Consider the following 27,933-nt stretch of genomic DNA (forward strand, 5'->3'; position numbering starts at 1 on the left):
CTAGAGAATTTGACCCTGAACTTTGTTTTCAAAGTTTCAGCTGAAAGGACTGGCATTTATAAAGCATCATGTGGAAACACCTCTCCAGTCACTGGATGCTCTCAATCCAATGTGCCTTGGGTGATGCTGGACCACCAGGAAATAAATGGTTCAGATGGCTTTGCTTGATCTTTCTACAGATCTGTCTTTACTGTAGTTGAGTTTAATATCACCGTCTGCACCAGTCTGTCCCCTGCTCCGTGCCCTGGTGGATGTGTCTTCATGGACTTCATCAACAAGCTCCCTTGTTCTTTGGTGTTGGAGCCTGCAAAGGAGAGAGGCATTTGACTGGGGACCCGGGCTCTGAGTGGTGGATCATGACAGGGTCAAAAAGATGGCAGGCAACCCAGGCCTTTTCTGAGTCTTTGATGCTGGGTGACACTGGGGACATCTAGAAGAGGTGATCTCAGCCTGGACACTAGCTTTTTCAAGATAGTTTGTATCAGCAGGCAGTGCTGACACACCTTCCAGTTGTTTCTGGGAACTGGAACAGGAGAGTAAGAATGTGGTGACTAGAGCTGATGGATCAGTTGAGGGTGACCCTGTGATCTTTTGAAGGTGAGGATTTGGGTATGTGTGGTCAGGGTATAAAAGTAAATACTACCCCATCCTGTAATCACAAGCTGGTGAGTCAGATGCCATTTGGAGCCATTTGGATTATACTAGCCTCAAGGGTGAAGACGCAGCGTTGGATGTGAGGGGGAAAGGAGATGGGCTGAGGAAGCCTGGCAGGGCCCGCCCTGTCCTGTACAATTTACTTTTGTTGTGAACCGAGTCACTCCCTGTACTTTTCGTGTCTGATGACTGCTTTCAGCAGGTTGGGGATCATTAAGGCTCCTTTCCTCTCTTACTCTTTTCCTTTCTTGTTTTTTTTTCCTTTTTCTTTTTTTTGGCCATTTCTCTCACCCGTACATTCATATGAGCTCATGTTTCATTAGAAAAACCACGGTTACTAGACTGATGTTTAATGTTACACAACAGGGAGGCTCTACTGAGCCCAAGTGCAGCTCTTATTTCCCCCAATCTTTGCATTTCCCTTAAACACAGCTGTACTATGTGATTCATATCTATGTCAAGAAGTCCTCTTTTCCCTCACCCCAGAGCAATTCTGGGGAAGTGCTGTGAATAATACAGTCTCTGCCCTCAAAGAGCTCCATCCGTTTGTAAGTTCCTTGACGGTGCCTGTGGCTTCCAGCCATCAGCAGTCCCGTCCTCCGGAGCTGTGCTGTCCAATATGGTAGCCACGAGCCACAGGCAGCCACTGAGCCCTCATGAGATTGGACACATGCTAGTTACTCAGTGTTTGATGAATGAGTCATGCATGAGTGAATGAATATGGAGGGCTGGTTCAAATTGAGATGTACTCTAAGTATAAACTACACATGAAGGTCATGAAGAATTCATACGAAAAGGTGTATGAAAAATATTAGTATTTTTAAAAAGTTCATTACATGTGGAAATGATAATATTTTTAGGATCTATTGGGTTAAATAAAAGACATTGTTAAAATCAATTTCATCTGCAGCTACTTGAAGATGTGACGTGACAAATGAGGTTTGCTTTTTGTTTCTCTTGACTGCTTTCTTCTAGATGGCCTGCTTCCACCTCTCCCCCTTTCCCCCCAGAAGGAGTGTATACTTCCTCTGGAGGCCATTGTCCCTCATATGTAATACCTGTCATTCTCTAGTGGCTGCCTGTCCACATCTGAAACCTTTACCAGACTGAGCACCTCGCGAGAGAGGAACTTACATACCCAGCCTACAGTGCAGTGCTTGGTACAAAGAGGTGGACAACAATCATTTGTGAATACTGATCCAATTCTTCTATTAGACTGCGCTTGTGTGAGGCTGGCATACACAAGTGTTAACATGATCTTAAGTATAATACTTATGAGTAGGCAGGCACTCAATATATGTGTGAAATATCCCAGAGATAACTTCAATTTTCAATGTATGACTGAATTTTAAAAACTCTTGTAAATGTCTTCTTAATTCCTAATTATTACCTTTCTAAGGGGAAGATGCTAGGTAATACAATACTGTTCACGCACATGTGGTGTGTGTATCTATTTCATGGTGCACGTGAGTGCTGCCAGATATGGTTGAGATTATAGGCCAGGTGGTCGCACCTGCCCGTTTTCATTTGCAGATAGGCACAAAGCCCAGTTAATTAATTCTCAGAATTCTCTGAGGTTTTTAAAACCAATCGAATCAATCAACTGTAAAGGAGAAGTACAAGTAAGATAAGGGCTACAATTTTTTTCCACCTGAAATATGCTGAATTTAAGAGAGTAAACACACTAGAAAATATTTATATAACATTTCACCCTTGACTTTGATGGTTTTGCTTCTCATCAGGACTGGGTTTGCTTTTATGCCTACTCAGACCAGAAGCAATTAGGTAGCCTGGCTCTAATGCATCTTCATGGTTAGATGTTAGTTAAGTACATCGGTGAGAGTAGATTCATTATTTGTGAGGAAATTTTATGAATTTGACTCAAGATACCCAAGAGTCTGGTATCTAAAATGAACACAGCATTAGTTTTTCATCAGTCATTAACATAAAGGGAATCACTATATCTGGAAAAACTAGGTAGATTTAGATAAAACTTTAAGGCTTTATCTGGTTAGTTAAATAGACATTATAATTATTAATCCTATGGATCGTATTTTTTAAAAAATATTTATTTATTTATTTATTTGAGAGAGAGAGTGCATATGAGCAGTGGGAGTTGGGGGGTAGAGGGAGAGAGAATCCTTGAGCAGATACCCTGCTGAGCACAGAACCTGAGGTGGGGCTCCATCCCACAACTCTGAGATCATGACCAGAGCCAAAATCAAGAGTTGTCTGCCCAACCAAGAGCCACCCAGGTGCCCGTACAATCCTATGGATCGTATTTTTGAAAAATTGTCTGAACCCTTATTAACTATTGAATAATGGAAGGAGTTGACATAAATAAAGCGGTACGCATATACTCTGATGCTGCCTCTTCTATGAAGACAGATCTCCCATCCTAGCACTGCCGTCAACACTTTGCTGGCACTTAATATTTAACATCTTGAATTACAGTTACTGGAATAACTATCTTATTCCAAACCTCTATATTATCTTTTTCTTACTTTTCTAATTCTGTAATACTTAGCCAGTGCTTTCCATATGGAAGCTCTTCTCTAACTGCATGTGGAATCAAATTAAAATGAATTGAGTAGAGACCTGGGAGTCACGAACCCTGGTCCAGTCACTGAGCAGCTCTACCACCAGTCCGGCGATTTCTCTGAGCCCTGGGCTCCTCTTGCCTCTGTTCTTCCTTCCCCCCAACATTATCTTTTGCTATCCTGTCCTGAACTTTGTCCCCCTTCACCTACATTATGGTAACTGGACTCTACTACACACTCTCATGTGGTGGCTCTGTGCTAAGTGTCAACACTTTATTTTATTTAATCCTTATAATTGATGAGATGGAGATCATCAGCCCTCTTTTCAGCTGATAAAACTGAGGCTAGAGAGAGACTGAGTGCCATGTCTAAGGCACTAGTTAATTGGTAGAGTCAGGATCTGAGTCTAGAGTCTTGTGTCTGATGTGCTCTGGCTATTCTTCAACTTATTTTTCAATCAGAATTATTTCGAGAAAGCCCCACTCTAAACTAGTATACTCCTCCCTCCCCAATGCATTAAAACAGAAACAACTCATCTACAATTACGGGTAATTGCTGTGGATCCAACTATTAGTACAAGAAACAAGAAGACCTAGGCATGGGTTGTTATCATAGTTACAAACTATCACAAACTTAATTATTGGGTAGAAATGTGGAACGTTGCAGCCAAATAGGAGTATAATGAGCCTCTCCCATGAATGCGCAGAAGGAAACCTGGACTCTATTTCTGGGTCTGCCTCAAGCTTTCTCTGTGGCCTTGGGCAAGCGACTTCAACACTCAGTCAGTATCCTGGGGTAAGATGGTGATGATGACACGCAGCACCTACTTATTGTGCTGGTTTGCTGGGACTGATGAGTACGTTGGTCAAGGGCTGTAGATGAGAGGAAGTATAATTTTTTTTTTTTAAATGACAAATTGCACTATACCTGGGGCAATGTAGGGCAGGGCAAAGTGCAGGGGTTCTGGAAAACAGATGATCTATTTCCTTATTTTAAAATGGGAGGTGGGATGGGATGGAGGGATGATCACCTGCTCTTCCTGCTGTAAATGCTGAAGTTCCACTTGAGCTCAAGAGAGCTGTTAATTGCTTTCACATATCCTAGGAATAACTGGACAAAATGAAGTTACTACCATTTAGGACAGACAAGGACAAACGGCTCTTTGCTGATATTTGTCATTCTTTAAACACAGTGACATCCCGTTATTAAGGAATCATAGCTCATAACTAAGAGAGGAGCGCCAGTTACTTTTCTTGACTCCGTCCACTTTTTTAAAAAAACCATCTCACTTCCCGCATGCATGCAACCCATTACGGAGTTTCTTTCTTTTCCTGGGGTTTAAGAGCCCGCATTAAGCGCCGGCGCATCGTGGGGATCCCCTTGCACAGCTTTCCCCCAAGGCATTCTGAATGTATTGTTCATGAATTTGCGTTAGGATTCCTTGTGTTGCAGAATTTTAAGAAATAAAATTGCAGAGGTTTAAATTCTACATGTTGAAGTGGGTGGGTCATCACCGGGTCACAGGAAACTTCAAGATAAATAGTATGGCTTCTGGAGAAAGGCCGGGTCGAGTCAGAGTTTCACCAACCTCTCCCCAGAGCAGACGATTAATTTTTGCTTTTAACGCATAACAACCTCCGCCCGGCCTTGCAGCCCGGCAAGCGAGCCAGTGTAAAAACCCTGCCAAGATGCGGGCCGGGCGAGGGCTGGGGCGAGGGCGGGGGCGGGGGCGGCGGAGACGTCGGCGGCGCGAGGGCCCCAGCGGTAGGAGAAACCTCGGCTGGAACAACCCGGCCCAGCCCCGTCCCTGTCCTCATGGGGGAACGTGGGGACGGCTCCTCTCGAAGCGCCTCTGTGCGCTGAGTCCGCGGCGCCAAGAGTGAAGTGTTTTCTCTAGAAACGATTTCTCCCGAACCCCCTAGCCGGAGGAAGGGGATTAAAAGTGACAAAGAAAGGGGGTGGGCTCTGGAGAGACCTCGGGGGTGGGGGGTGTGGAGCGGCGCTCCCGAGGAGGGGCTCAGCGATACGAGCGCAGCCCCCGCAGCGCGCTGGAGTGCTTGAGGCCCGCGGGTGGGGGACGCGGTCCCAAGCGCGGGGGTCGGCGGGGCGGGGGGAAGGGCGCCCCGGCCTCCCACCTCCGTGGCGGCGCCCGGGAAAGGGCGGGCCCCGGTGGAAGGCCGTCTGCAGGGGCGGGCCGTGCGGTCGGGGTCCCGCGGCCGCCCGCGCCCTGGGGAGGAGGCGGCGGGGGCGTGGGGCCGCGGCCGTGCGCTCCGCCCCGCGCGGGGAGCGGGCCGCGCCTCCCCCTGCCGCATGTGCGCGGTGTTGTGTGCCCGGCCCTGCTCCTCCTCCTCCCCTCCCCTCGCCGCCGTCCCCTCCCCCCAGCGGCCCCGAGTGAGCGCGAGCGCCACACAGCCCCGGGCCGCCGCCGTCCAGCGCGCCGAGACGCCGAACAGGTGGCCGGAGGCTGCGGGCGCCGCAGCTGGGAGAGGTGAGGCGAGCTCCGGGCCAGGCGAGGGCGGCCGGGCCGGGCCGGGCATGCTATCCGAGCGGCCCCCCGGCGCCGCCGCTTGCCCGCGCCCCTAGCCTCCCGCGCGCCCGTGCAGCGGCCCCGCCGCGCCCAGCGTCCAGCCGCCCCTGCCCGGGGCCGCTCCGGCCGCGGTCCGCGAGGGGCGCGGGCCGGCCCGCGACAGCGGCGGCATGAAAGTGACCGTGTGCTTCGGGAGGACCCGGGTGGTCGTGCCGTGCGGAGACGGCCACATGAAAGTTTTCAGCCTCATCCAGCAAGCGGTGACCCGCTACCGGAAGGCCATCGCCAAGGTGAGGGGCCGGGGGCGCACGGGGCTCGAGGGGTGGGGGCGGGAGAAGGGGGGAGGAGGAGAGGGAGGAGGAAGAGGAGGAGGGGGAAGGCGCCGGGATCAATATGGCGCTTCCTGGAAAGGGGAGGAGGGAGACGGAGGGGAGGCGGGGAAAGGGAAAGTGCGGCGGCCGGGCCCGGCCTCGCGGGCGCCCCCCGCCCCGGGCTGCGGGCGGTAAAGTTCTCCGCGCGGGCCGGGCGGGTGGGGCGGGCGCAGCCCCGGGTGAGCGCGCGGGACCCCGCGGCTCCTCCCGGGCTGCGCGCCGCCTGCCTCTCCCTCGGGGCTCCGGCCGCGGGGCGGGCGTCGGCCACAGGCGCCCCTTAGGAGCCTGTCCTAAGAGCCGATCCCGAACCCAGCCCTCCGGGGCGCGGGCGAAGCCTGGCCGGACGCCTCTCCCCAGGCTGCGGGCGGTTGAAATCCAGCCTCAGGCTTTTCCCCGTTCCCAGGCCCCGCGGCAAAGGCTGGAGAAAAGGAACTTTTTTTGGTTGGAGGAGAGTTTAATTATTCCCCACACGGCGGAGAGCGGCTGCATGTGTGCTCCAACACTGCCTTCGTCCGGGCGGGGAAAGAGCCGAAGCCACAAGCCCTTTCGTCTCCCGGTCGCGCGCGGTCAGGGCCGGCGCGGCGCGGTTTGGGGGCAGATGGTGGGGGAGAGTCGCCGGCAGCCCGGAGAGGGACACGCGCTTCCATGGGCTCGCGGACATTGGTTGGGCACGGAATCTCGGTGTTGAGGGGCTCCCGTGCAGGACTCCTTTAAAAGGCACAACCCTGAAATCAGTCACCGAATTAAAAGTTTTCCTGCGTGGACCTCAGCGTTTACCCACCTGGAACTAGTTCCATATGGTGCCGGGGCTACGGAGCTAGGGCCTGATTTCGGAGTGGAGTAGATTTCCCTTTTTCTTCGTGGAGTGATAACATTGTCTCCACTTAACTGCATTCCTCTACAATGTGTCAGAAGTGAAAAGGCATTTTGTTAAATTGTTTTATCGGCTGTGTTTGACAACAGCCTACGCCTCCGAAGTTTCTGTCAAGCACCTGAGGATATTTCCTTTGCTGTAGAGTAACGTTTGGTGGAATGCATGTTCACTTAAAAAATTTCTCATTTGTTTCCGGTAGTGGAGTGACCTAGCTCCTGTGGGCTTTGGGGCGGCAGGCGAGGGGCCGGTGGCTTTGCCAGCCTGGGTGTATACAGGGTGCGCCCTCCAGTTCTCTCTGAAATTAAGGGAGAAAAACTTTTTACACCGTTGTTTGGTTTTTAGCATATATTGGAAAGAATAGGGTAAATTTGGCCTTTTGAAGATCATCCGGGGAACGTTTAGGAACCTGACATAAAGAGGGAAGATGTTGACTATATTTAACAGCTCTAAAATGTTCCTTACAGTTGGTTTAACTGTTATTGAAAATCAAATAAAATTAATGGAAATTGGGCACCCGTTTATCTTGCAGTGCTGACAAGGGGAAACATAACTCTCTAAACCTACATTTAGCATTTTAAAAGATTGTTTATAAGTGGTAGTTTTTGATCTAAATGTTCTAAATCAATAATCAGGTTGCTTATGCACTTTGGAGACCGAAATAAGTTGTGAAAGGAAAGAGAAATACAATAATATAACCTAGGCAGTGTGTCTGTGTTACTGAATAGGGAGGACATTTCCTTTCATTTTACTAATTTTACTTGGTTAAAATTAGTTGTGTTTCACTATGCACACCGTAGACATTGGTCGAAAAGCCTGTTTGGGAGATAAAAATGCAGTTGTTTGATTGATCCAGTCCTTAATTCCTTCTGCAGAAATTCTGAAGCATTTACTTGTTCAAGGCATTGTTCTGGGTGCTGGACATCCAGGCAGCCCACTGGCTGCTTTGTGGAAGTTGGGAGTGTAAGAGTCTAGGACGAGAGGCTCCGAGGTCCTTCAAGTGAAGGAGGCGGTGTTGTGGACTATCATGCTGTGGTGCAGGGAGAAGGAAATGTGTCTGGGATGTTGGGTAGATGTAACTGAGGGGTCTTAGCGATACATCTGGACCTTGTTTTTAAATATTAGCGGTAGTTGTTTCAGAGTGACCTGGGAACATGGAAAAGAGAATGGAGTTTTCTTAAGAGAGTCTGGGGAGGTATGCCTAAGAGAAGGGGTGTATGAGCTCAGTTTTTAGAGGGTAAGTGTGAGATGACCAGGTGGAGATGGAAGGAAGGGTGATTCTCAGGGTGATGGTAGGATGGGAGCTGGATGTAAATGAGAAGGAGGAGGAGTCAGAGATGAGTCAGGGTGTTCTAAAATTATTTAAAGCCTCTTTCAGTGCAATTCACAGTTCAGTGGGTGAATTTTAAGATGGGCTTTGTAGTACACAGAGTTTAATCATTGGATCACAAGACTGTTGACTCTTAGATGTTGCAAGAGCCTGAGTGTCTTCCAGGTTCATTGGTGTTTTTTCTTCTTAAATTGTTAGGTAATGGTTAAGATTAAACTTTAGTCTTTTCTTTTCTCCCACCTTATTTAAGGTGATTATGAAGCTAACACATATTAACACTTGCTTTAACTCTTTTCTTTTTTATCTCTTATTGTTTAATAGGACAAGGTAAATTTTGTATGAAGAATTGGGTAGCTGGCTAGCTCTGGAGTGGTGTTTAAGTTGCTAGGTGACATGTGGCTTGACACAGACTCCCATCTGGTGGGGAAAAATGTGGAAAGATCATGTTTATGGCTTTGTATAAAAGTCAACTAAGTTTCCCTCCCACCGCCAACCCCCGCCCCCCAAAAAAAAACAAAGGAAAAGGGAAAGAAAGATCCCAAGTCACTAAGGCTTTCTCTGGAATAAGCATTTTGTAGTGTGATGGGGCTATTATATTTGGCATTATATTTGAGCTCTTTTCAGGTTAAACAAATCAATTTTTTCTGGACAGTCGAGTGGTGTGACTTAATACCAGAAATGTCCTCCATAAGCAGATATTTAAAGGCTTACACTTAGTCATAGCATTTTTTTTCCTCTAGTGAAAAAATGTTTTTCTGCTTATGATCACTGATGGGTGAAAATGTTTTGGCTGTCCCATCTCCACCCACCCATCCTCACCCAGACCCTGCTTAAGGAGGGTGTTCTGCTAGACATCGAGAATTATGTTGCAGGAACTATTTTCGGGCGCTTCGAATCGGAAGACTGCTGTATATGTGTCTGTTCGTTCTTCTCGTGCCTGCAGCCTGACTCATCCTTGAGTCCTGATGGACACAGGGTGCAGAGCACCAACTGCAGTGACTTTTTACTGTGGTGCCCTTGGTTTCTGAGGTTTTCTTTGCTGGCCACTCTTGAATTTTGAGTGAATCAAGTCTGGCCCTGGAGGCTTCCCATTTTTCCTGCTGTACATCATAAATCTGGTTAGGAGAAAGATAAGAAAATCTTTGTGTTAGTTCAAAAACATGTTGATATTTTGGAGGGCTGCTGTGTACAAAACGTTATGCTCTATGGGGAAATGTAAGATGAAATTCTTGTGCTCGAGAAGAATATAATCTAGGAGACCAGATGAGTACATAAAATAGTAATAGTAGGTGGGAGCATTAATTGGCAACAGGGTGGTACGACAGTAATTGCTTCTGGATTTCAGAGGTGTGAGTGGTTATTATGGCATTGGGTTGGGAGGGGGATCCTGTTTGGTCCTAGAGTTGGTATTGGGCTTAGCCCTATGAGAGGGCAGTGCTTCCTAAGTGGATGGTGGAGTGATCTCAGAAAGCGCCTGCCTGGCTAAGATGTCCTGGTTCTGAAGGCCTGCAGTGGGGTCCAGGCACGAGACTCTGGAGAGCATCTGCTGCTATCCTAAGAGGTGGGAGGGAGGGGATTGTGTGAACACAGGTGATTCAGGCTTTTGGGGCTAGTTTGGCTCCTGTGGAGCACTCATGCCAGATAGTGGGTCAGGATCAGGAGGAAGATTGTGAATTCCAGGGCATGACACTGGGACTTTGTACAGTTGGTCAGTACCGGAAGGAGTAGGGTATTTGGGCAGGGCAGCAATATGGAGTAATGGTCCTCTGGGAGGATATCTGGAACAGCTGTTTGGATGGGATCTGCCTTCAGTCTAAACTGCTGCTGAATGCTGAGTAAGGAATAGAAGGGTAAAGAAGAGGGGGTGTTGCCAGAACCTCTTAACTCACTGCTTTCCCCCATAGCCCTCTTCTCTTGGGGGGTGGTGGGAGCTTTGGATTGGGTTTGGAGACCTAGGCTGATGTATTATTGGAAATACTGTTTTTTATTACCATTAAACCTTGGGCAAACTAACCCTACAGAAACGCATTTCCCTATGTCTAATGTGGGTTCCTCCCTTGCAGGGTTAATGTGAGTACTGAACAGATGATGAATGTGAAACTCTTCAGTGCTGGAGCTGAATCACTAATGTTTTACTCACCAGTTTTACTTGCTGGGAAACTTTCCCAAGTATCCTATTATTCCTGTTTGGTTTTTTCTTCTTAAGAAGGTAGTGTGTAATTTAATTAAAGAATAGGTAAAAATGTTAATGTTTGCCTAAGCGGCGCTGCAATCAAGAGCAAAGTGTGCGCGCGTGTGTGTGCCTGTGCATACGTGTGTGAATGTAAATGCTGCCAATATTGGCTTTACTCTAGATTGATTATCTGGGCTTCTGGCCTTTGGGCCACTGCGTTTGTCCCTGAAGCATGGAGACCTGAGTTGTTTAATAGTGATTTGTTATTAAAACAAACAAACTTGAGTTTACAGACAGTAACTTTTGAAAATGTGCTTTTCTATTTTTGGAGGCGGAGGACTGTTGATTACTAAAAACATGTAAGTCTTTGTTTTTATGAAAAATCTTAACAGTTGATGTGAGATCTTCTTGCAAATACATTTATAACTGTTACACATTTACAAGCTTATTGAAACTTTTAGGAAAAGAGTGATATTGTAGAGTTTGAATGACAATAGAGGCAAGCATAAAAATAGTGAAATGGAATAAATGTTGTTTTATTAACATTTTCTGTCTTCCCTCTCAAAAGTGAAAAAGAAATGCAATGTGTCTGAAAGGCTGATCTTTCTAAATGCAAATCTCATTGTACTCTTCTGTGTAAGTGCCTCTGCACCTGCTTTCCCCAGAGGCCAGGTCCTGCCACCTCAGCATAGCCTGTCCCTCACTGGGCTCCCCCATCCCATAATCCACCCACTTGGACTTGCTCGCACTTTCCTGCCTCTGCTCTGGTGTTGTCTGTTTCTTCTGTCTCGAACGTTTGCTTCCTCCACATCCGCTTCTACGCCTGCTCATCTCTTGAGACTCATCTCAGACCAGCCATCTTTGGAAGGCTAGCCCTGCATCTCAGGCTGTTTGAGGTTCTCCACTTTGTGCTTCTTCTGGGGCCTTAGCTCCTGTACTGACCTGGATGAATGAGTGTTACTGTGCGGTACTTAGTGTGTTTACCTACAGAACACAACTGAGATCCTCCAGGGAAATGCTTGGGGGCAGTGGCCCAGCCTTAGTCTTACTTGTATAGTCAACATCTGCTGCAAAGGAATCTTACAGGTTCAGTAAATAAAAAATTGAGAATAAACACAACACGCACATTATTACATAAAAAGTATACTTTTACTTGGAAGACTGTATAACCGGCACTTTAGGGTTTGGTGTGTTTGGCATATTGGTACAAACAGATTATAATTGACACTAAGATTTAGTGTGATTTGGAATATCTGGAAGTTATTCTTTTGTGTTAGCTCTTTTGAAGGAGTTCAGTCTGTTTTCAGACCAAGCAGAGGGATAGTCACAGGGTTTGCATTGGGCCTGGTTCAAGGCAGGTGGCCAGAGCAGTGTGGGAATCTGGCCCTGAAACATACCTATGTTGGGTCTCACGCCTCTAATTCTGTCAGTTGGGATCCTTGGGTAAATGCCAGCAGTAAATAGAAATGTTTAGGATCTGAGATTCACAGAGAGAGTCTGGCTGACGTGAAGTGCCTTCTTGGCTCATGGTGAACCTGGATGAGTTGGTCACGGAGGTAATATTTAGTCTCACTTGTACCACTAACCCGTGGATCCTGCATCTGTCATGGGAGGTTTTTACCTCCCTGTAGAACTGGATGCAGCTTAGTGATGTTGGACACATAATAGATGTTTGGAGCCTTATGCATTTTTTTCAAGGATGGAAAGAAATGTGTAAAACTGGTCCAGGGAGGTGATTTCCACAGTCCATTTTCCACAGGGTAAAATGATTGGTTCAGCCCACAAAGTGTGCTTTCCTCCTATGTGGCCACTCATACAACACGCCTAGCAAAGACCAAGGTCAGTGGCAGTAGAGAGAGGTAGGGGATCAGTAAATTTATATAATTTTACCAATTTTTGATATCTTTTCTGTTTTACATGGAAAATAGAGAAAGCTTTTGAAAAATGCAGAGTTGTGTGAACATGGTAGAAAGGTGATTTTTGTTTATTAGTCATTTGTTTTATCTTATTTAAGATTTTTTTCACTTGGAAGAAGTATGTACAAATGACTTTTTTTCATAGCTTTGTGTCTTGTGTCTGGCTTGCCATCTTTAGGTGCTTTACGACATTAAATATTACTTTTGCTTATCTTTTTCTTCTATCCGCTGATCCTGGAACTTAGAAATAAAATTGAAATCTCCTTATCCAAATGACTTGAAGTATCAATTTAATTTTTTCTCTTAGAAATAGGCTATAAAATATACATACAATAGAAATAAAAACATGTCCACCCAAAAATCATGTACATGAGTCTTCATAGCAGCATTATCTATAACAGCCCCCAAATGGAAACAACCCACATGTCCAACCAACAGAACAAAATGTGGCTTATCCATACATTAGAATATTACGCAGCCATAAGAGTGAATGCAATACTGACTCATGCTGCAACATGGATGAACCTTGCAAACATCGTGCTAGGTGAAAGGAAGCCAGTCACAGAAGCCCATGTATTATATGACTCCGTATATACAAAATGACCAGAATAGGCACATCTATAGGTAGAAAAGTAGAGTAGTGGTTGTTGAGGGCTGGTGTTGGGAGTAATGGAGAGTGGCTGCTAGTGGGTTTGCCTTGGGGATAATGAGAATGATCTAAATATAGATAGTAGTGGTGATTGTATGACTCTATGAATATTGTAAAAATCTTTGAGTTGTACAGTTTAAATGGGTGAATTTTATGGTTTGTGATTCTGTCTCAGTAAAGATGTTAAAAAATAGACTACATAAGTCACTATGAACAAAGCTCACTTTTTAGGTATTTTATAATTCTGAGAGTCCCATAAAACATGTATTACTGTGTCAGAGATGCTCAGAAATCTCAAGTGAAAACTGGCTATTTTTAGGAGTTTTCCATAGAATGTGTAAACCTACTTTCTTGGGCCTCTCACTCTGTCCTGTTGCTGTCCAGTAAGCTGTTCACTGCGGAGCCTCCGAGTCCCCTGGACTCTCGTTTTATTAATCTCTCTCCTTCCTTACAGGCTTCCCCAACAGTTCTCCTGTTCTCCTTCGGCCAGAGATTCCTTCCCCCCTAGCTCACCAGCTGCCTTTGCTGCATGAAGGTTGATTAGGAGGTTCCAAAGATGTCTGTAGTGAAAGAGTTTTTCCAGTTTTTGATTTTGATCCTTAGTCATTTTGAGCTTTAACAAATCTCACAAGCTTGTGAGGCTCAGTTTTCCCATCTTCATCTTCCCATATTCAGAAATTCTGGGCTGGGCTCCTATTGCCGGTCCCCAGAGCTAGAGACGCTTCTACCTAATCTGTATGTTCGTTATGGTGCTCGTGGAACCATGAGGTATGAGTGATGTGCAATGGCTTTTCAGAGGGGCAGACAGGGTGCCTGCCGAATCTCTTACTCACCCACCCTCCCTGTGAAAATATTTTGCTTCCCTTACTTTGAAATGATGGGGCTTGACCCCTAGGTCAAACACATGCTGTTGGAAGTGAGGATATATTTTGCCTGGAGTGTCCTTCAGAATTCCTTACCATCTCAAGAGAAGTGTCTTTTAGGATAAATTACATGCTCAGAAGTGACTTAATGACACTATCCCTTTTTGTGAAGTATAACTAAGTATATGGCAGTGCCTGATACTAAATGTAGGATATGTGTATACACATACATACACATATATAGTCTCGAAGTTGTTATTTTTATGGTAGTATAAATTTAAGTGGTTTTAGACATGACAGGTCAATATTTTTTCCCCTTTTGATTATCTTTAATATTCAGACTCTGACTTTTTTTTTTGGGACTTAGTCATTTTTTCTGGTGTATGGTTTTTCTTGTTTTTGTTATTTGTATCACATCTCTTTAGAGTAGAAAACTAACCTATATTATAGTGTTTATATTTTTAAAAAAGCCTGTTTGAGATATTCTACAATAAAAATAAAAAATTCATACAATAAAAATTCCTTCTCTAGCACTTCAGAAAAAAATTTGCTGCATATCTCAAAAACCTAATATTACTAAATACTAAAAATATGTTGTATTAACAGACTAAAGAAGGTAGTATCATTTTCATGTAGATGGCTGATATGAGACTGAGTTTTTTCTTTTTTTAAATTTTATTTAATTTTCAATTTTTTATTTTTTTGACAGAGAGAGACACAGCGAGAGAGGGAACACAAGCAGGGTGAGTGGGAGAGGGAGAAGCAGGCTTCCCGCAGAGCAGGGAGCCCGACACGGGGCTCAATCCCAGGACCCTGGGATCATGACCTGAGCCGAAGGCAGACGCCTAACTGACTGAGCCACCCAGGCGCCCCTTTTTTTCTGTTTCTTTAAAGTATACAATAAATATTGGAAAATTTTTTCTCTTTTAATTTTCTGAGTCCAATATTAAATCTAGAATTAAAAAATAAACTATTTTCCAGGGAACAAACTTTCTTCTACCACAAAGGCATTTAAGATGCATAATTTATAATTCTGAAACCCATTGTGCAAAGTCATATGTGAATAATAGTTAGCTGGGTTCCTGCCCAGCAGGGTTATACTCTAAACTGAAATTTCTTATTACAGCCAGCAGCACCTGCAGAAGAGGGAGGTAAAATGTACAGGATATTGGTTCCTGATGTACCACCACACAGGATATGACTAATCACTGAATCCATTAAAGTTAAACGTAGGATTTGGTACTTTTACCACTTTGTTAGAGATCTGGAAAAAACCCTTCAAGCAAATCAAGAGGATCTATTAGTGAAAGTACATCATTTGGATTGAAAACTGCTTAAATAACTACATCTGGCAGATGGTGGTATTTGAGCATTTGTATTGTCTGAGAACTATGAAGGGAGTATATTTTAAATTTTGAAGGCACATACTGTCATGAATTTTTTTTTTTTTCAAGGAAACTTGGAAAGCTAATAAAACCCTGAACTTTCTATGGTGGGGTCAGTTTTATCTTTTGTATTTTATGATCCACTTTTTAAAACACAGATGTTTGCAAAAACACAGTTGGCTGAAGCTGGAAAGTTTGGTTATGGATGTTTTTTCTCCTAGGAGGCAGGCCTATCAGAGTAACACAATCTGGACCAGGATTCAGAAGAACAGATTGCAGATTATGTCATTTGTGTGTTTGAGAGCAAGAAGGGTAACCCCTGTAAGCCCAGGATCCTTGGCTTCTAGTGACACCTACTTCATGGGATTGTTGTTAGGGTTCGAAGAGAGAAAGTAAAAAAAAACATCGTCAGGGTAAAATGGAGTAGATGTTAGGTGCACTCTTCTTTATTTTTGCAGAGTGGTTGCCAGTGATTAAGTCTCACTTGAATCAACCCTTCTAAATTGTTTCTTCTCATCCTCATTAGAACCGCACTGGATGTGGGAAATTGAATTTGTGGTAAAACTGTTCTTCCTTAAAAAAAAACATGGAAGCCTTTTTCTGCAATTTAAGAAGTTAAATCCCAGTGACACTGATTTAGATTTTTCCACGATGTCCACAGTGGAATAGCTTTTCCAGTTTTTGGTTTTGGTTCCAGTAGTTTTGAACTTTGGCAAGTCCCACAAGCTCTATGAGCCTCAGTTTTCCTATCTGTAATTTGGGAATGCTATCTTTTGGTTTCAGGAATGAACATTAAGGGACTTAATGTAGATAATGCTTCTTCATATAACAGACTCTTAGTATTAGATCTTTTTCTCTCTCTTCACGTTTTACACATACATTAGGCACAATTTTAATGGCTGATTCATAAAGTGAAGTTGATTTTTATTTGATCTGTGATACCAAACTGTCATTTTTCAGGATGATTTGTTAAAGCGTTGCTTTTCCCTTCTAAAGTACTATAGAAATTCCAGTATTAGTATCTACTAGTGAATCTGTTGGAAATAGAGGAAAGCAAATGTTCTGATCACCTAGTGGTTAAAGCTGATTCTTTCCAGATCAAGGAGAAATATGTTTGTCCAGCTATCTTAGCCTGTGTCACCCTTTACTTACTTGCTTTTACTATTAGCCCTTGTTACTTTCTGAAATTGTAGCTACCATTCTGCCGGAACAGAGGAAATTATGTAAAATTTCTTTGCTGTATTTTAAAAGACTTTGGTTATACATTTTCCTTTTAAAAATATCTTTTGAAACTTGGAAAGACTAAAACTAAGGAACTATAAATAGTATTTATACTTGTAAAATACGGAAATGTTTTTAAAAACTTAAGCATTTATTGACTAGTGGTAGTTCTGAGAATACCTTGGAGTTCAAAGAGATCTGAGTTGTAAAATAAAATGGGGAAGCTGACATTTTTGTGACCTCTGTAATCCTTTATTATATAGGCCTCTATAATTCATGTACCCATGCTACTTCTTTACTCTTCTCTGGATCTTAAGAAGGTGACTTTGGGGAGCTAAATCAGCAATAAATGAACATAGAACATCTTTTGCTTAGGTAGGTAGGTGGAAGGATTGACAGATTGATGCAACTTTTAATGCTTTCGTTCAGCTAAAGGCACCCAGTGCCAATCACCTGAAGACTTCACCCAAGAGTTGACCTATTTATCATACTAAATAGGGAGTGGTGTCTTGAAGACTTGCTAGGTTCTGGGCGTGGCAGTGTTGCTATGTCTGACTTGCCAAGTTGTCAGCAATGGACTGTCTTCCTATTCAAGAGGATCACCTCCTCTGATCTTTCCACACTACGGTATTGAAGGTTATTTTTCCCTGTTTGAGGACCTTAAAAGTCTTATTAAAATAATGTTTCTCCCTCTCTCCGTATGTGTTTAGGACGGTTGCTAGGTAGTGATTAAAATAGTAAAACTTTATCTCCTTGTGCAGTGTTCATATTTTGGCTTTGATCCCTTCCAGTGTTTGTTTGTAAACATTGTTTCACATGAGTGCATTTGAAATTGAAAGCTTTTGTTTCATACACAACATGAACAGAGATGTGGCCGCATGGGCGATTGGAATTTCTCTCTCTCTCTTCCCTTCACAACTTCCTGAGTTTTTGTGCTCTGCTAATGAAACTGTTGAACAGTACTTTCAAAAACTTTCCAGAATAACTTTCCAGTTTTATAACAGAACTGTAGAGAAACAAGCTCTGGAGTATTTATTTATTTTTTGTTCCCAATTTATTGAGCTATAATTGACAGATAACATAGTAACATTTAAAGTGTACAATGTGATGATTTGATATACATTGTGAAGAGCTTCCATTTAGTTAATACATTGCATCCATCACCTCACATATTTACCTTCCCCCCCTTTGGTAAGAACTTTTCACTTCTATTCTCTTGGGGAGTTTGAGACAGCTCGTAGTCTGTTTTGAAAGGTGGATGGTGTGCTTCAGATCGTTAAGCTGAAGCAGAAGAGCTTTTGGTCCTCGGCTGTTTTTCCTACCTATGAGGAGGGAAGCTGCTTTTTGTATAGATTTCAGGGGAGTGGTATTTTCAGCTTAGTCTTTGCTTTTGGTGTTATTAAGCTTTTTAGGTCAGCACTGATGATTGAAAGCTCTTACACAAGATGTGCTTGTATTGAGGCATTATTTACTTGCGTATCAGGTTGGGTAGATGTTGAGAAATTACCTTTAACTGTGATACCTATCACGTTTTCTCAGCCCCAAGTCATTGCGGAGTTTCAGAGGGGTAGGAGGAGAATCAGGATACAGTGGTATCAAGAAATAGTGGTGGTTATACCATTATCAACAGTAATGGTTAGCATTTATGGGGCATTTTGTGTATCAGGCCCTAAATGCTGGGCTCAGTGGCTTTGTGTGTATATGTTAATCCAGTAGAGTTGGGGGAGGTATTGATGCAATCCCAAATTTACAGGTAAGGACACTTGGGCTAAAAAGGATAAGAAAGTTGCAAAAGGTTGCACATCTGATGCATGATGGCTTGGCCTTCTTAGGCGGACCCCTTTGACTACAAAGCCTGCACTGTGAATGACTACACCATGACAGACTGCTGTGGCCCTTGCATTTTAGGGTGTTGCAATTCCATAAGAGTAAATAATGCCCACAGGCACACTTTGAAAGCCAGTAGTGGATTCCTTTTACACACTTTTATCCTCTGCTTCTTAGAATATTCTCATGGACCCTTTCCCATTCCCACACCAGAGTGCCAAGGGTGGCCTGGCTGATACTGGCAAATATGTCCTTCTGGTCTGAAGCCTCAGTATCTTGAACATGAGTCAGAGGCTTTGTTTGACCATGGATCAGTTTTATTATATTTAACAAGGCTCCTTATGTCCTATGTTTTTAAATTCTTTCCATATTACTGGAAGTAGGGAAAGGTGGACAGATGACCAAGCTTTTTTTTTTTTTAAGTTTTTATTTTAATTTCACTTAGTTAACATACAGTGTTACGTTAGTTTCAGGTGTACGATATAGTGATTCAGCACTTCCGTACATCACCTGGTGCTCGTTGTGACAAGTGCACTCCTTCACCCCCATCGTCTAATTCACTCATCCCCCCACCCCCTCCCTCCCCTCTGGTAACAATCACTTTGTTCTCTATAATTAAGAGTCCGTTTCTTGTTTCTTGATGTCTCTCTTTTTTCTGTGTTTTGTTTCTTAAATTCCACATATGAGTGAAATCATATGGTTATTTGTCTTTCTCTGACTTGTTTCAGTGAACCATATACACTCTAGCTCCATCCATGTTGTTGCAAATGGCAAGATTTCATTCTTTTTTATGGTTGAAGTAATATTCCATTGTGTATATAGACCAGATCTTTATCCATTAATCAGTGGACACTTGGGCTGTTTCCATAATTTGGCTATTGTAAATAATGCTGCTATAAACATAGGGGTGCATGTATCCCTTTAAGTTAGTGTTTTTGTATTCTTTGGGTAAATACCCAGTAGTGCAATTACTGGATTGGAGAGTAGTTCTATTTTTCGGTGTTTGAGGAACCTCCATACTGTTTTCCAGAGTGGCTGCACCAGTTTTCATTCCCACCAACAGTGCACAAGGGTTCCTTTTGCTCCAGATCCTCTCCAACACCTGTTATTTCTTGTGTTGTTGATTTTAGCCATTCTGACAGGTGTGACGTGATATCTCATTGTAGTTTTGATTTTCTTTTTTTTATTATGTTATGTTAATCACCATTTGTATTTCCCTGATGATTAGTGATGTTGAGCATCTTCTCGTGTGTTGTTGGCCATCTGGATGTCTTCTTGGGAAAAATGTCTCTTAATGTCTTCTGTGCATTTTTAATTGGATTATTTGTTTTCTGGGTGTCGAATTGTATAAGTTCTTTATATATTTTGGATACTAATCCTTTATTGTATATGTCATTTGCAAATATCTTCACCCATTTTATAGATTACCTTTTAGTTTTGTTGATTATTTCCTTTGCTCTGCAGAAGCCTTTTATTTTGATGTGGTCCCAGTAGTTTATTTTTGCTTTTAGTTCCCATGACTCAGGACACATGTCTAGAGAGAAGTTCCTATGGCTGATGTCAAAGAAGTTACTGCCTGTGTTCTCTTCCAGGATTTCATAAAAACCCTAAGTTTTAGGGGTCACATTTAGTCTTTAATCCATTGTGAGTTTGTTTTTGTATATGGTGTAAGAGAATGGTCCAGTTTCATTCTTTTTCATGTAGCCATCCAGTTTTCCCAACACCATTTGTTAAAGAGACTGTCTTTTTTCCATTGGATAGTCTTTCCTGCTTTGTTGAAGATTAGTTGGCCAACTAAAAGGTGGGTTATGTCTGGGTTTTCTATTCTATTCCATTGCTCTGTGTCCATTTTTGTGCCAGTACCATACTGTTTTGATTACTACAGCTTTGTAGTATAACTTGAAGTTCGGAATTGTGATGCCTCCCAAGCTGCCATTCTTCACGCAGATTTTGCCAGCCTTCCTTTGGACTGCTTGTGCTGTTGGGTTGGGCTCACGTAACCACTCCTCTGGAGGCCATTTCAGTTCTTCCCCAGTGCCCCTGCTGTGCTGTGCATTTAGCAAGCTGAGAGCCTAGCACTGTGCTTACAGTGTTTGTGGCATGACTGGTGAGAGGTGATCACAACAGGAAGTAATTTCCTCAGGGGTGCTTTCAGAGCTGCAAAGTGCAGTTCTTTGTAATATTTAAAACGTTGCCTTCAAATATACTATAGCTGTAAGAACTTGGTGGTACTGAATTTTATAGCCCTGACAGCAATGCCTATGTAAGAATTTTTTATCTTATTCAGCAGTGTCAAATAACACCTAACCATATAACACCAACCCTAAGTTGGTTAGTAAAAATATGTTGTTTGAAAATTAATAGATAATTTAGATATTGTTGCATAACCAACTACCCAGAACTCAGTGGCATAAATCAGTGGTGTAACTATTTAATTATATCTTGTGATTTTGTGGGTTAAGAATTTGGACAGGGCTCAGCAGAGTGATTCTTCTCTATTTGGGGTTATGTGGGGCTATTCAGCTGGCAGGTGTCTTGGTCTGAAGGGTCCTAGATGGCTCCATTCACATGTGTGGTGCTTGGCCAGGGTGGCTGGAAGCTTGGGCTCAGCTTCCTCTCAGTATGACAGCAGGAGCAGGATACAGTGTGAGGGATTGTGCACATGCTCCCAAGAACACTGTATGTATTTGAGTGTTTGTGACCCTGAGGGATTTGTGTGGCTCCTGGATTTATAAGTTGCTGTAGGCAAATTTTCAATCCCAGTCTAAAAGTGTATGAGCCCTCTCTTTCCCAAACCTCCCTCCCATGCCCCTCAGCCCTTCTTTTGATATAAAGATCATTTTCATACTCATTGAAGCCAGTATTTCTCCATGTTTATTCCACGGCATGTTAATAAACTGTATGTGGGAAAAAGAAAACAAGAGCACCTACACATAGCATCTCTAGCATGGGAGTCTCAGGGTGGTTGGACTTCTTATGCTGTGGTTCGGGGCTCCTACAGAGGCAGGAAGAGGGCACTCTTAAGACCTAGGCCTAGAAGCCAGCACAGTGTCATTAACCCCTCTCTTCCATGCACCAAGCCAGTCATTAAGTGGCCTGGATTCCAGGGGCGAGGGCATCCACTCCACTTATGAATGCAAGGAGGTCAACTCTTAATTTGAGTTGTGGCCATCTTTGTTCTGCTATAGGAATGTGTGAATGCAGTGCGTGCGTGCGTGCATGTGTGTGTGTGTGTGTGTTGCATGTAACATTAAACATTTGGTCTTTTTATTGTTTTATGTCATGTTTTAAAATTGTCCTATTCTCGGCCTGGGCACTGGTCATAAAATGTATATCCTGAACTTTTGAAGCTGACAAACCTAAGAAGTAGTTTGTGTTCATAACTCATGAGTTCAAAGATCAGACAGCTTTCCCAGGCTACTCAGTAGAAAGAGATAATGGTAATAACACCTTGAGTTTATGTGGCATCTTCTCTGAGAGGTTCAAAGTGTTTGTACCACTCATGATTCCTTTATTGGCATGTCCTCTGAGTAAATAAGCCATAGTACCCCTCAGGCTCATACACAGAGGAAGAAATGAAGTAGTTTCATCAGTCTGCTAGTGAACAGTGTTCAGAAGCCTGTCTTCTGCAGATCCACGTACTGATTAGAACTTGAGTATGAGTTTACCTTCCTTAAATGTGATTCTGGAAAATGGTGGAGATTGACTTTTGTACTTTGGCAATGTTTTAAATTATATACCATTTGCCAAAGAAGTGCCATGTTTAAAGGAGAGCTAGTTATTTTTCTAATGTGTTTTGTTTTGGTAGAAGCTTATGGGTATTGTATCATAGGGATGTTTCACTTTAATGTATTATTAAATTCTACATGCTCAGCAAAGAGACAGAGTGGAAAAGGTAAGGCAGTTAGAGGGTCGTCCCCTTAGTGAATATGTGGTGTGGCCTGACGTGTGACATTGGAGGTGAGAAAACCTGTATCCACCTGTATCCACCCCCCTACATGCCCCGTTGTGGGAGCACCTCCTAGTGCCTGTGCTTATGAGTTTTTAAGGATAATTTAATTGTTTGTTAACTTTACTTTATCCCTGCCATTTAGAACCTAAACTTTGAGTAAGATGGAACTCCATTGTAATGCTCTAAATGTAATATTGCTTACATTCGTTCAGGTTTGCTTAAAATGAAACACTTTACATTTAATTGGTGTGCATTAGGTTTTGGGAAGAAACGGCTCTTCGGCCACAATTTGTATCAGCTGGCTCCTGGTTCTCGAACATCTACCCCATGTGAAATGACCTACCCTACGTATTTCGAGCAGTGGGAACTTCATCACGGCACTCTCTAGTACAGACAAGTCCATGGGTTCTGCATGGCTTTGCAAGTAAAATTCAAATTTGTCAGCCTGAAAACAGACCCCAGCCTGTTTTTTCCCCTCTATCTCCCTGCACCCCTCTTCAGTGTGCCCCGATTTCCCCAGGGTTGTGTCGAGTTTCCCGATTCCTTTGATGATGTACACGTCCCCTGGCCTGGGATTCTCTTCCTCCTCCTCCCTCTCACCTTGGTCCTTCCATTCTTTCTTCACTGCCGCCGGCGCTATGCTCTTTTGCACCGAAAGCTTAAGAGGCTTCCTGTTACTGTCAGGACAGGATCCCTGCTCCCCCTTGGGTGGCGTTCGGGGCTGTCTGACTGGCCCTGGCCTTCCTTCCCTCTGGGCACCGCGTGCATGGCCTGGGGCCACGCTGGCCCACTGCCATAGCCCTGCCCCAAATGGTGCCTTCCCCTACTCCCCACCCACAGCCCAGAGAGATTCAAAATTCGATAAGTCAGGTTAAAAGGGATACAAGGAATCATTATCTGAACATGTGCTTTTTGAAAGGAGGTTACCCCAGTAATTTCTACTGTGTTATTACGTGTTTTATTACTTGTAAATAATTAAAAGTAGATGAGCTTTCAAGAGAAAATAAGCAGATACCATTGGGAGGGATTTCTTCAATGTTTCTCTTCAGTGTGGTGCTCTTTCTAGCTGCCTGTCTCCAGTGCAGGATCCATAGTGCTCTCTGCCTTACGCTGCTGACGACGGTGGCTTGACACGCTGGATTTACTGTGCTCAGATGTCACCATGAAGCTTATGGGTGGATACACACATTCCAGGTGGTGGATGGCTTGTCCATAAAGTGGATAAAAGAGGGTGAAATGTATCCTTTGTGGAAAAATGGGGGTCCTTGAAGACTGCAGGGCAACCATGACTAATGCTGTAGTTAATTAAGAAATCCTCCTTTGGCTGTGTGGGGCCAAAAGCTTTTTTTTTTTTTATCTTTTATAATTAAGTCTGAATGAATATTAAGGTGTGTTTCTTTGCATTAGCTGTACCGTGAGGAGTGGCATCTCTGAGAACGTGGATAATGGCAGAACAGGTGCTGCTATGTTAATGAAGACAGTTTTGAATTGAGTTAGCAAAGTGAACTGGTGGCTTGAACTGGGTATTTGAAATACTGTCATCGCTTACCTTCTGTCTCAGAATTGGGAAGACCCTGTGGCCTCCATTCTGTTGTTGCAGATCTTCCCAGCACCAGCATCACGCAAAGGAAGAGATCCATGCGGAGTGTGTGGGGGCAGATGTGCCTTCTGCAGGGACTGGCCCCATCCATCCTGGAGGCATCCGGAGAGGGCAGGGAAAGTTAGACGAAGCTGTCAAAGCAGGAAGCACAAGAGCAAGTCCACATGCAGCCCAAGGATGGCCTCTTAAGAGTTCCCAGGCCCTTGACCGAGGAGGTGCCAGGGGGCTCACTGGTGTGAAGTGGTGCTGGCCTTTCTCACCTCCCATGGTCCCTCATTCTTGTCTCTTCCCAACAAGGTGGAAGCAGTCCTTATGAAGAACTAACTTGTCCTTTAAATGAGAGTATAGCATTGGCTTGGACCACAGTTGCCTGAGGGGAAGTCCTGGCCCCGGGCTCGTGTGCGAAGGGCAGGGCTGGGGCCACTGGGGCACTCTCACGACTCTGAGGGTGTCACGCTGGGTGGCACCAGATTTGGGAGTTCTGCAAGGCCTGGTCTGGCGGTTGCCAGCAGGCTCGATTGGCCCCCCAGACTTCGCTTAGGGTGGTCTGAGCCGGCTGTGGCCTCCTGCAGGCCGATGCTCTGTGGTGACAGGTACAGCCTTCCGCACTTCTCAGAGTGGTCTAGAACATGAGAACATGGGAATGCCTGCCTGGCCAGAGCAGGTCCTATAATGTTCTTACAGAAAAAATACAAATTTGGTTTTCCTAACTGAATAGAGGAAGAAGCACTTTAAAATAGAGTTAGTCTCTCACTTTTGTTTCTTCCGGTGGAATTCTCTTATATTTTATGATGGTCTGAGATTATCAACCAAAGTGTGTGTGTCCATGTATGTGTCCTCTGAGTGTGTGCTCGTGTGTATGTATGTATGGGTGTGTCTGTGTTCCAGACATCTGCATGTATGAGCATCCATCCGTGTGTGTGTGTGTGCACGTGGGAGGCTGGGATGGAAGGGCTTTTTGTAACTGTTTGAATTTTCTTGTATAAGAAAATGATTTTCTTATATAATTCCATGAATTAAAGAAATGCAGTCAGTTTTTATATGGTTCAGTAAATCTTTTAAAAATCTATCTTGCCTTTCATTGCTTGAATATTTAGGAAAAAATTTTTTCATCTTTTTCTTTTTTTTTTTTTGGTATTACCTCAGCTATAACTTGAATTTTCCTGCTTCATTTTAAAGAGGATACTCACTATTTCCCCCCTTTCCCCTCGTTTTCTTATAACCACTGTATTGCATGAATGCTGGCTCTTCAGCGGGACTGGCTATGAGAGAAGTCAGTGCTCCAGTGGGGTGGGGAGTAAATCAGGGCAATGAAGAGCTTGCTCCCCTTATCATGGGGGAGGGCAAGGGCTCTAAGTTTCCATTCTCTGTTACTTTAAACTAATCTCTCGTGGGCTGTTCTGTGCTGTTGCCAGCAAAATAATCCCCCCCTTGGTTATGTATCAGCATCATTACTGTGCATGCATCCTTGGGGATCTGACTGATGGGTAAATGAGTGCTGGCAGAGGAAGTGGAAGACAATATGCAAGTGTTTTATTTAGGCAGATACATTCTACAATTTATTTTATTGGATTTTGTCCTTTGAATGAGAACACCACAAGTAATCCTATTACAGTCTAGAAACTGCTTGCTCACACCAGATTACAGGCTTCAGTGTGTGGCTCTTGCCTTTGAAAGCACATAAGTCTTTAATAAATGAGGCAACTTCCAGATTCATCAATAATTAACCAGGAATATGACAAGTTTTATCCCAACCCAAAGCTGCACAGTGTTTCAGACAATCTGCTCCTGCAGATGAAATCTCTCTGAACTTCATGATTCAGCATCCGGAGCACAGGATCTTCCACAGAGGCATGGGTTTGAGTGAGCAGAATGAACGTTTTCTTGAAAAATGTTAAGCATTAATTGTTTCCAATAAGATAAACACATACTTACAGAGAACTTGGAATGTACAGATGATTGTATAGAAGACTGTGTCAACCATCATTTCACCATCAAGAATAATCTAAAATTTTAGTATTTATTTTCAGTCTTTCTTTTTGTCTGTGTATGTGTAAACACAGATGCTTTTTTTAAACAGTTGAGATCAGGATTCATATATAATTGTTCCTGCTTATTTTACTTGATATATTTGCACTTTCCCATGTCTTTAAAAATTGTCATAATAAATTTAAAGTCTGCATAGTCTTTTTTGGTACAGATATATACATATTTAATTATTTGCCTATTATTGGAAATTTGTTTCCCTATTTTTCACCATATAAAAATAGTATAATAATCTCAGTGCATAAAATTTGGTCCAGAGTTTGGATTATTTAAGTTAGGCATCTGATTATTGGGTGGGAAGTCATGGACATTTTGAAGGCTCTCAGTTTATACATTCTGCCAGTTTGCTCTCCAGAGAAGGTGAGCCAGCATGCCCTTGGCTGCCATGGGAGGTTGCTTCCTGCGTCTTCCGGGGGTACCTCCTGGGTCAGTGTTGTAGCCATGAGTCCCTGGACCCAGGAATGAGGTCTTCAGCCTCATTTGGTTCATCTGTTAGCCAGACTGTAATTCCTGTATCTTCTCTGTGTAGATTGAATGAGAGATAGATATGAAAAGGGCCTGATGTAGAGTTTGGCCCAAGGTAGGCAGTTGGTGCATGGTAGCTGTGGTGGTGAATGATCTTATTATGTCCAGTGTCTGGATTCTTCCATGTTAATGGAGCAGAGTGACTAAGTGGGAGATAAAAGGTAACTACATCCATGTGTTCTGTACTTTCAGGGAGACAGCCCCTCTTGGAATGGGGATTCTACATAGGATAGTTCAAAAACCAGTGTTTAATATTTAAAAAAAACCCCAAAAAACAAAACTCTTTCCTGAAAGTTTTATGTAGAGTGGAATTCAAAGGTTTCCTAGTGTCTAGATAATTTCCCATCTGTCCACCTGGCCCAGCTCTGTCTTACCAGACCTTGCATGAGTCTGGCCTGTTGGGGGCTTTGTCAGTGCATGTCAGGTGCCTCTTTGCTCTGTGCTTTGGGTGTGGGATGACATTTTCTCACGACTTTTCTGCTAGTCTGACTGGATTATGGCTATGAAGTCTGTCTTTTGCCTGCTTTTAGACATAGATTTCTTTTGCTTCTTTGGTCTTCAAGGATTCCTTCCATTTTTAACGAGACACAGAAATGCTAAGTAACTGCAGCATTGTTCATGTAGCTGCTGAAATGCTCTGGAACCTTATTCAATCAGTTGTAAAGTACGTCTACTCTTAGCAGTTTCCTTGACAGCTCTTACTTGGCTACTCACCTCTGACTGAGGTAAATAACTTTATCTGCTTATCTTATCAGTCCTTGTCTTTTGTTAAGATTCTGACATTTTGGAATCATTATTATTTTGTCCTTTTCTTTTGTGTCTGGGGCACTTTCCCCCATTATATGTGAGGAATTTGTCCTTGTTATCTATTGTGTTTGGGTTATTCTGTACTTGTTTAGTACTATTCATATGAACTGGGTTTAACCTTTGTATTCTTGAGGTACACACTAGATTTATTGGGACTTCTGTTAAGTCTCCCAATATTGAGAAAAGCTGTAAAAGACCTAGTAGTTTTTCAATTATTTGACACTGAGCTGGATGTGGTGCTGCTTTTTAGACTAATTGTTTTAGAGAACTTTTTAAAAGCTTTGTAGCTGCGTATACTTGTTTTTGGTGTGTGGTGTCCTTAAAATATTAGTTGCTTTTTCTTTGTCATCTGCATGACATTTTTGGACTTCTAAAAACACACCAATATGTTGGAAAAGCAATATATTGGAAAAGAAAGATACAATCACAAAACTCATTTTTAAGTTTAAAAAAAATGTCTGAAGTAAGCAGTAAGCATCAGAAATGGATACATTTTAAGTGGATCTTTAGAGCTTGGTATTTAAATAGAAACATTAATTGGATCAGTGTGTGGATCTCATACGCTGTTCCTCCGTCATACACTGGCAGGCCTCTCCATTCCTTTCTAATCCCCAGATGTAATGAGATGCCTCTGACTATAGTTACTTTCAATTGCCATTCATAAAATTGTTGGTCA

At 43.4% G+C, this 27,933-nt stretch overlaps 1 protein-coding gene across 11 annotated transcripts in view; it reads left to right on the forward strand.

The window, feature by feature from the left end:
• The first annotated feature begins 5,891 nt into the window (after positions 1 to 5,891).
• PARD3 (par-3 family cell polarity regulator) overlaps positions 5,892 to 27,933 on the forward strand; it is a 644,160-nt gene continuing 622,118 nt past the window's right edge. For all 11 annotated transcript variants that reach the window (XM_028120914.2, XM_028120917.2, XM_028120915.2 and 8 more), the window contains exon 1: positions 5,892 to 6,011. In XM_028120914.2, the coding sequence (XP_027976715.1) occupies positions 5,892 to 6,011 (120 nt within the window). The remainder of the gene's footprint in view (positions 6,012 to 27,933) is intronic.

This window comes from Eumetopias jubatus, unplaced genomic scaffold (assembly GCF_037043125.1).
Source record: "Eumetopias jubatus isolate StellerSeaLion01/CBP00866 unplaced genomic scaffold, mEumJub1_p1.0 scaffold_8, whole genome shotgun sequence".
NCBI classification, from domain to species: domain Eukaryota; kingdom Metazoa; phylum Chordata; class Mammalia; order Carnivora; family Otariidae; genus Eumetopias; species Eumetopias jubatus.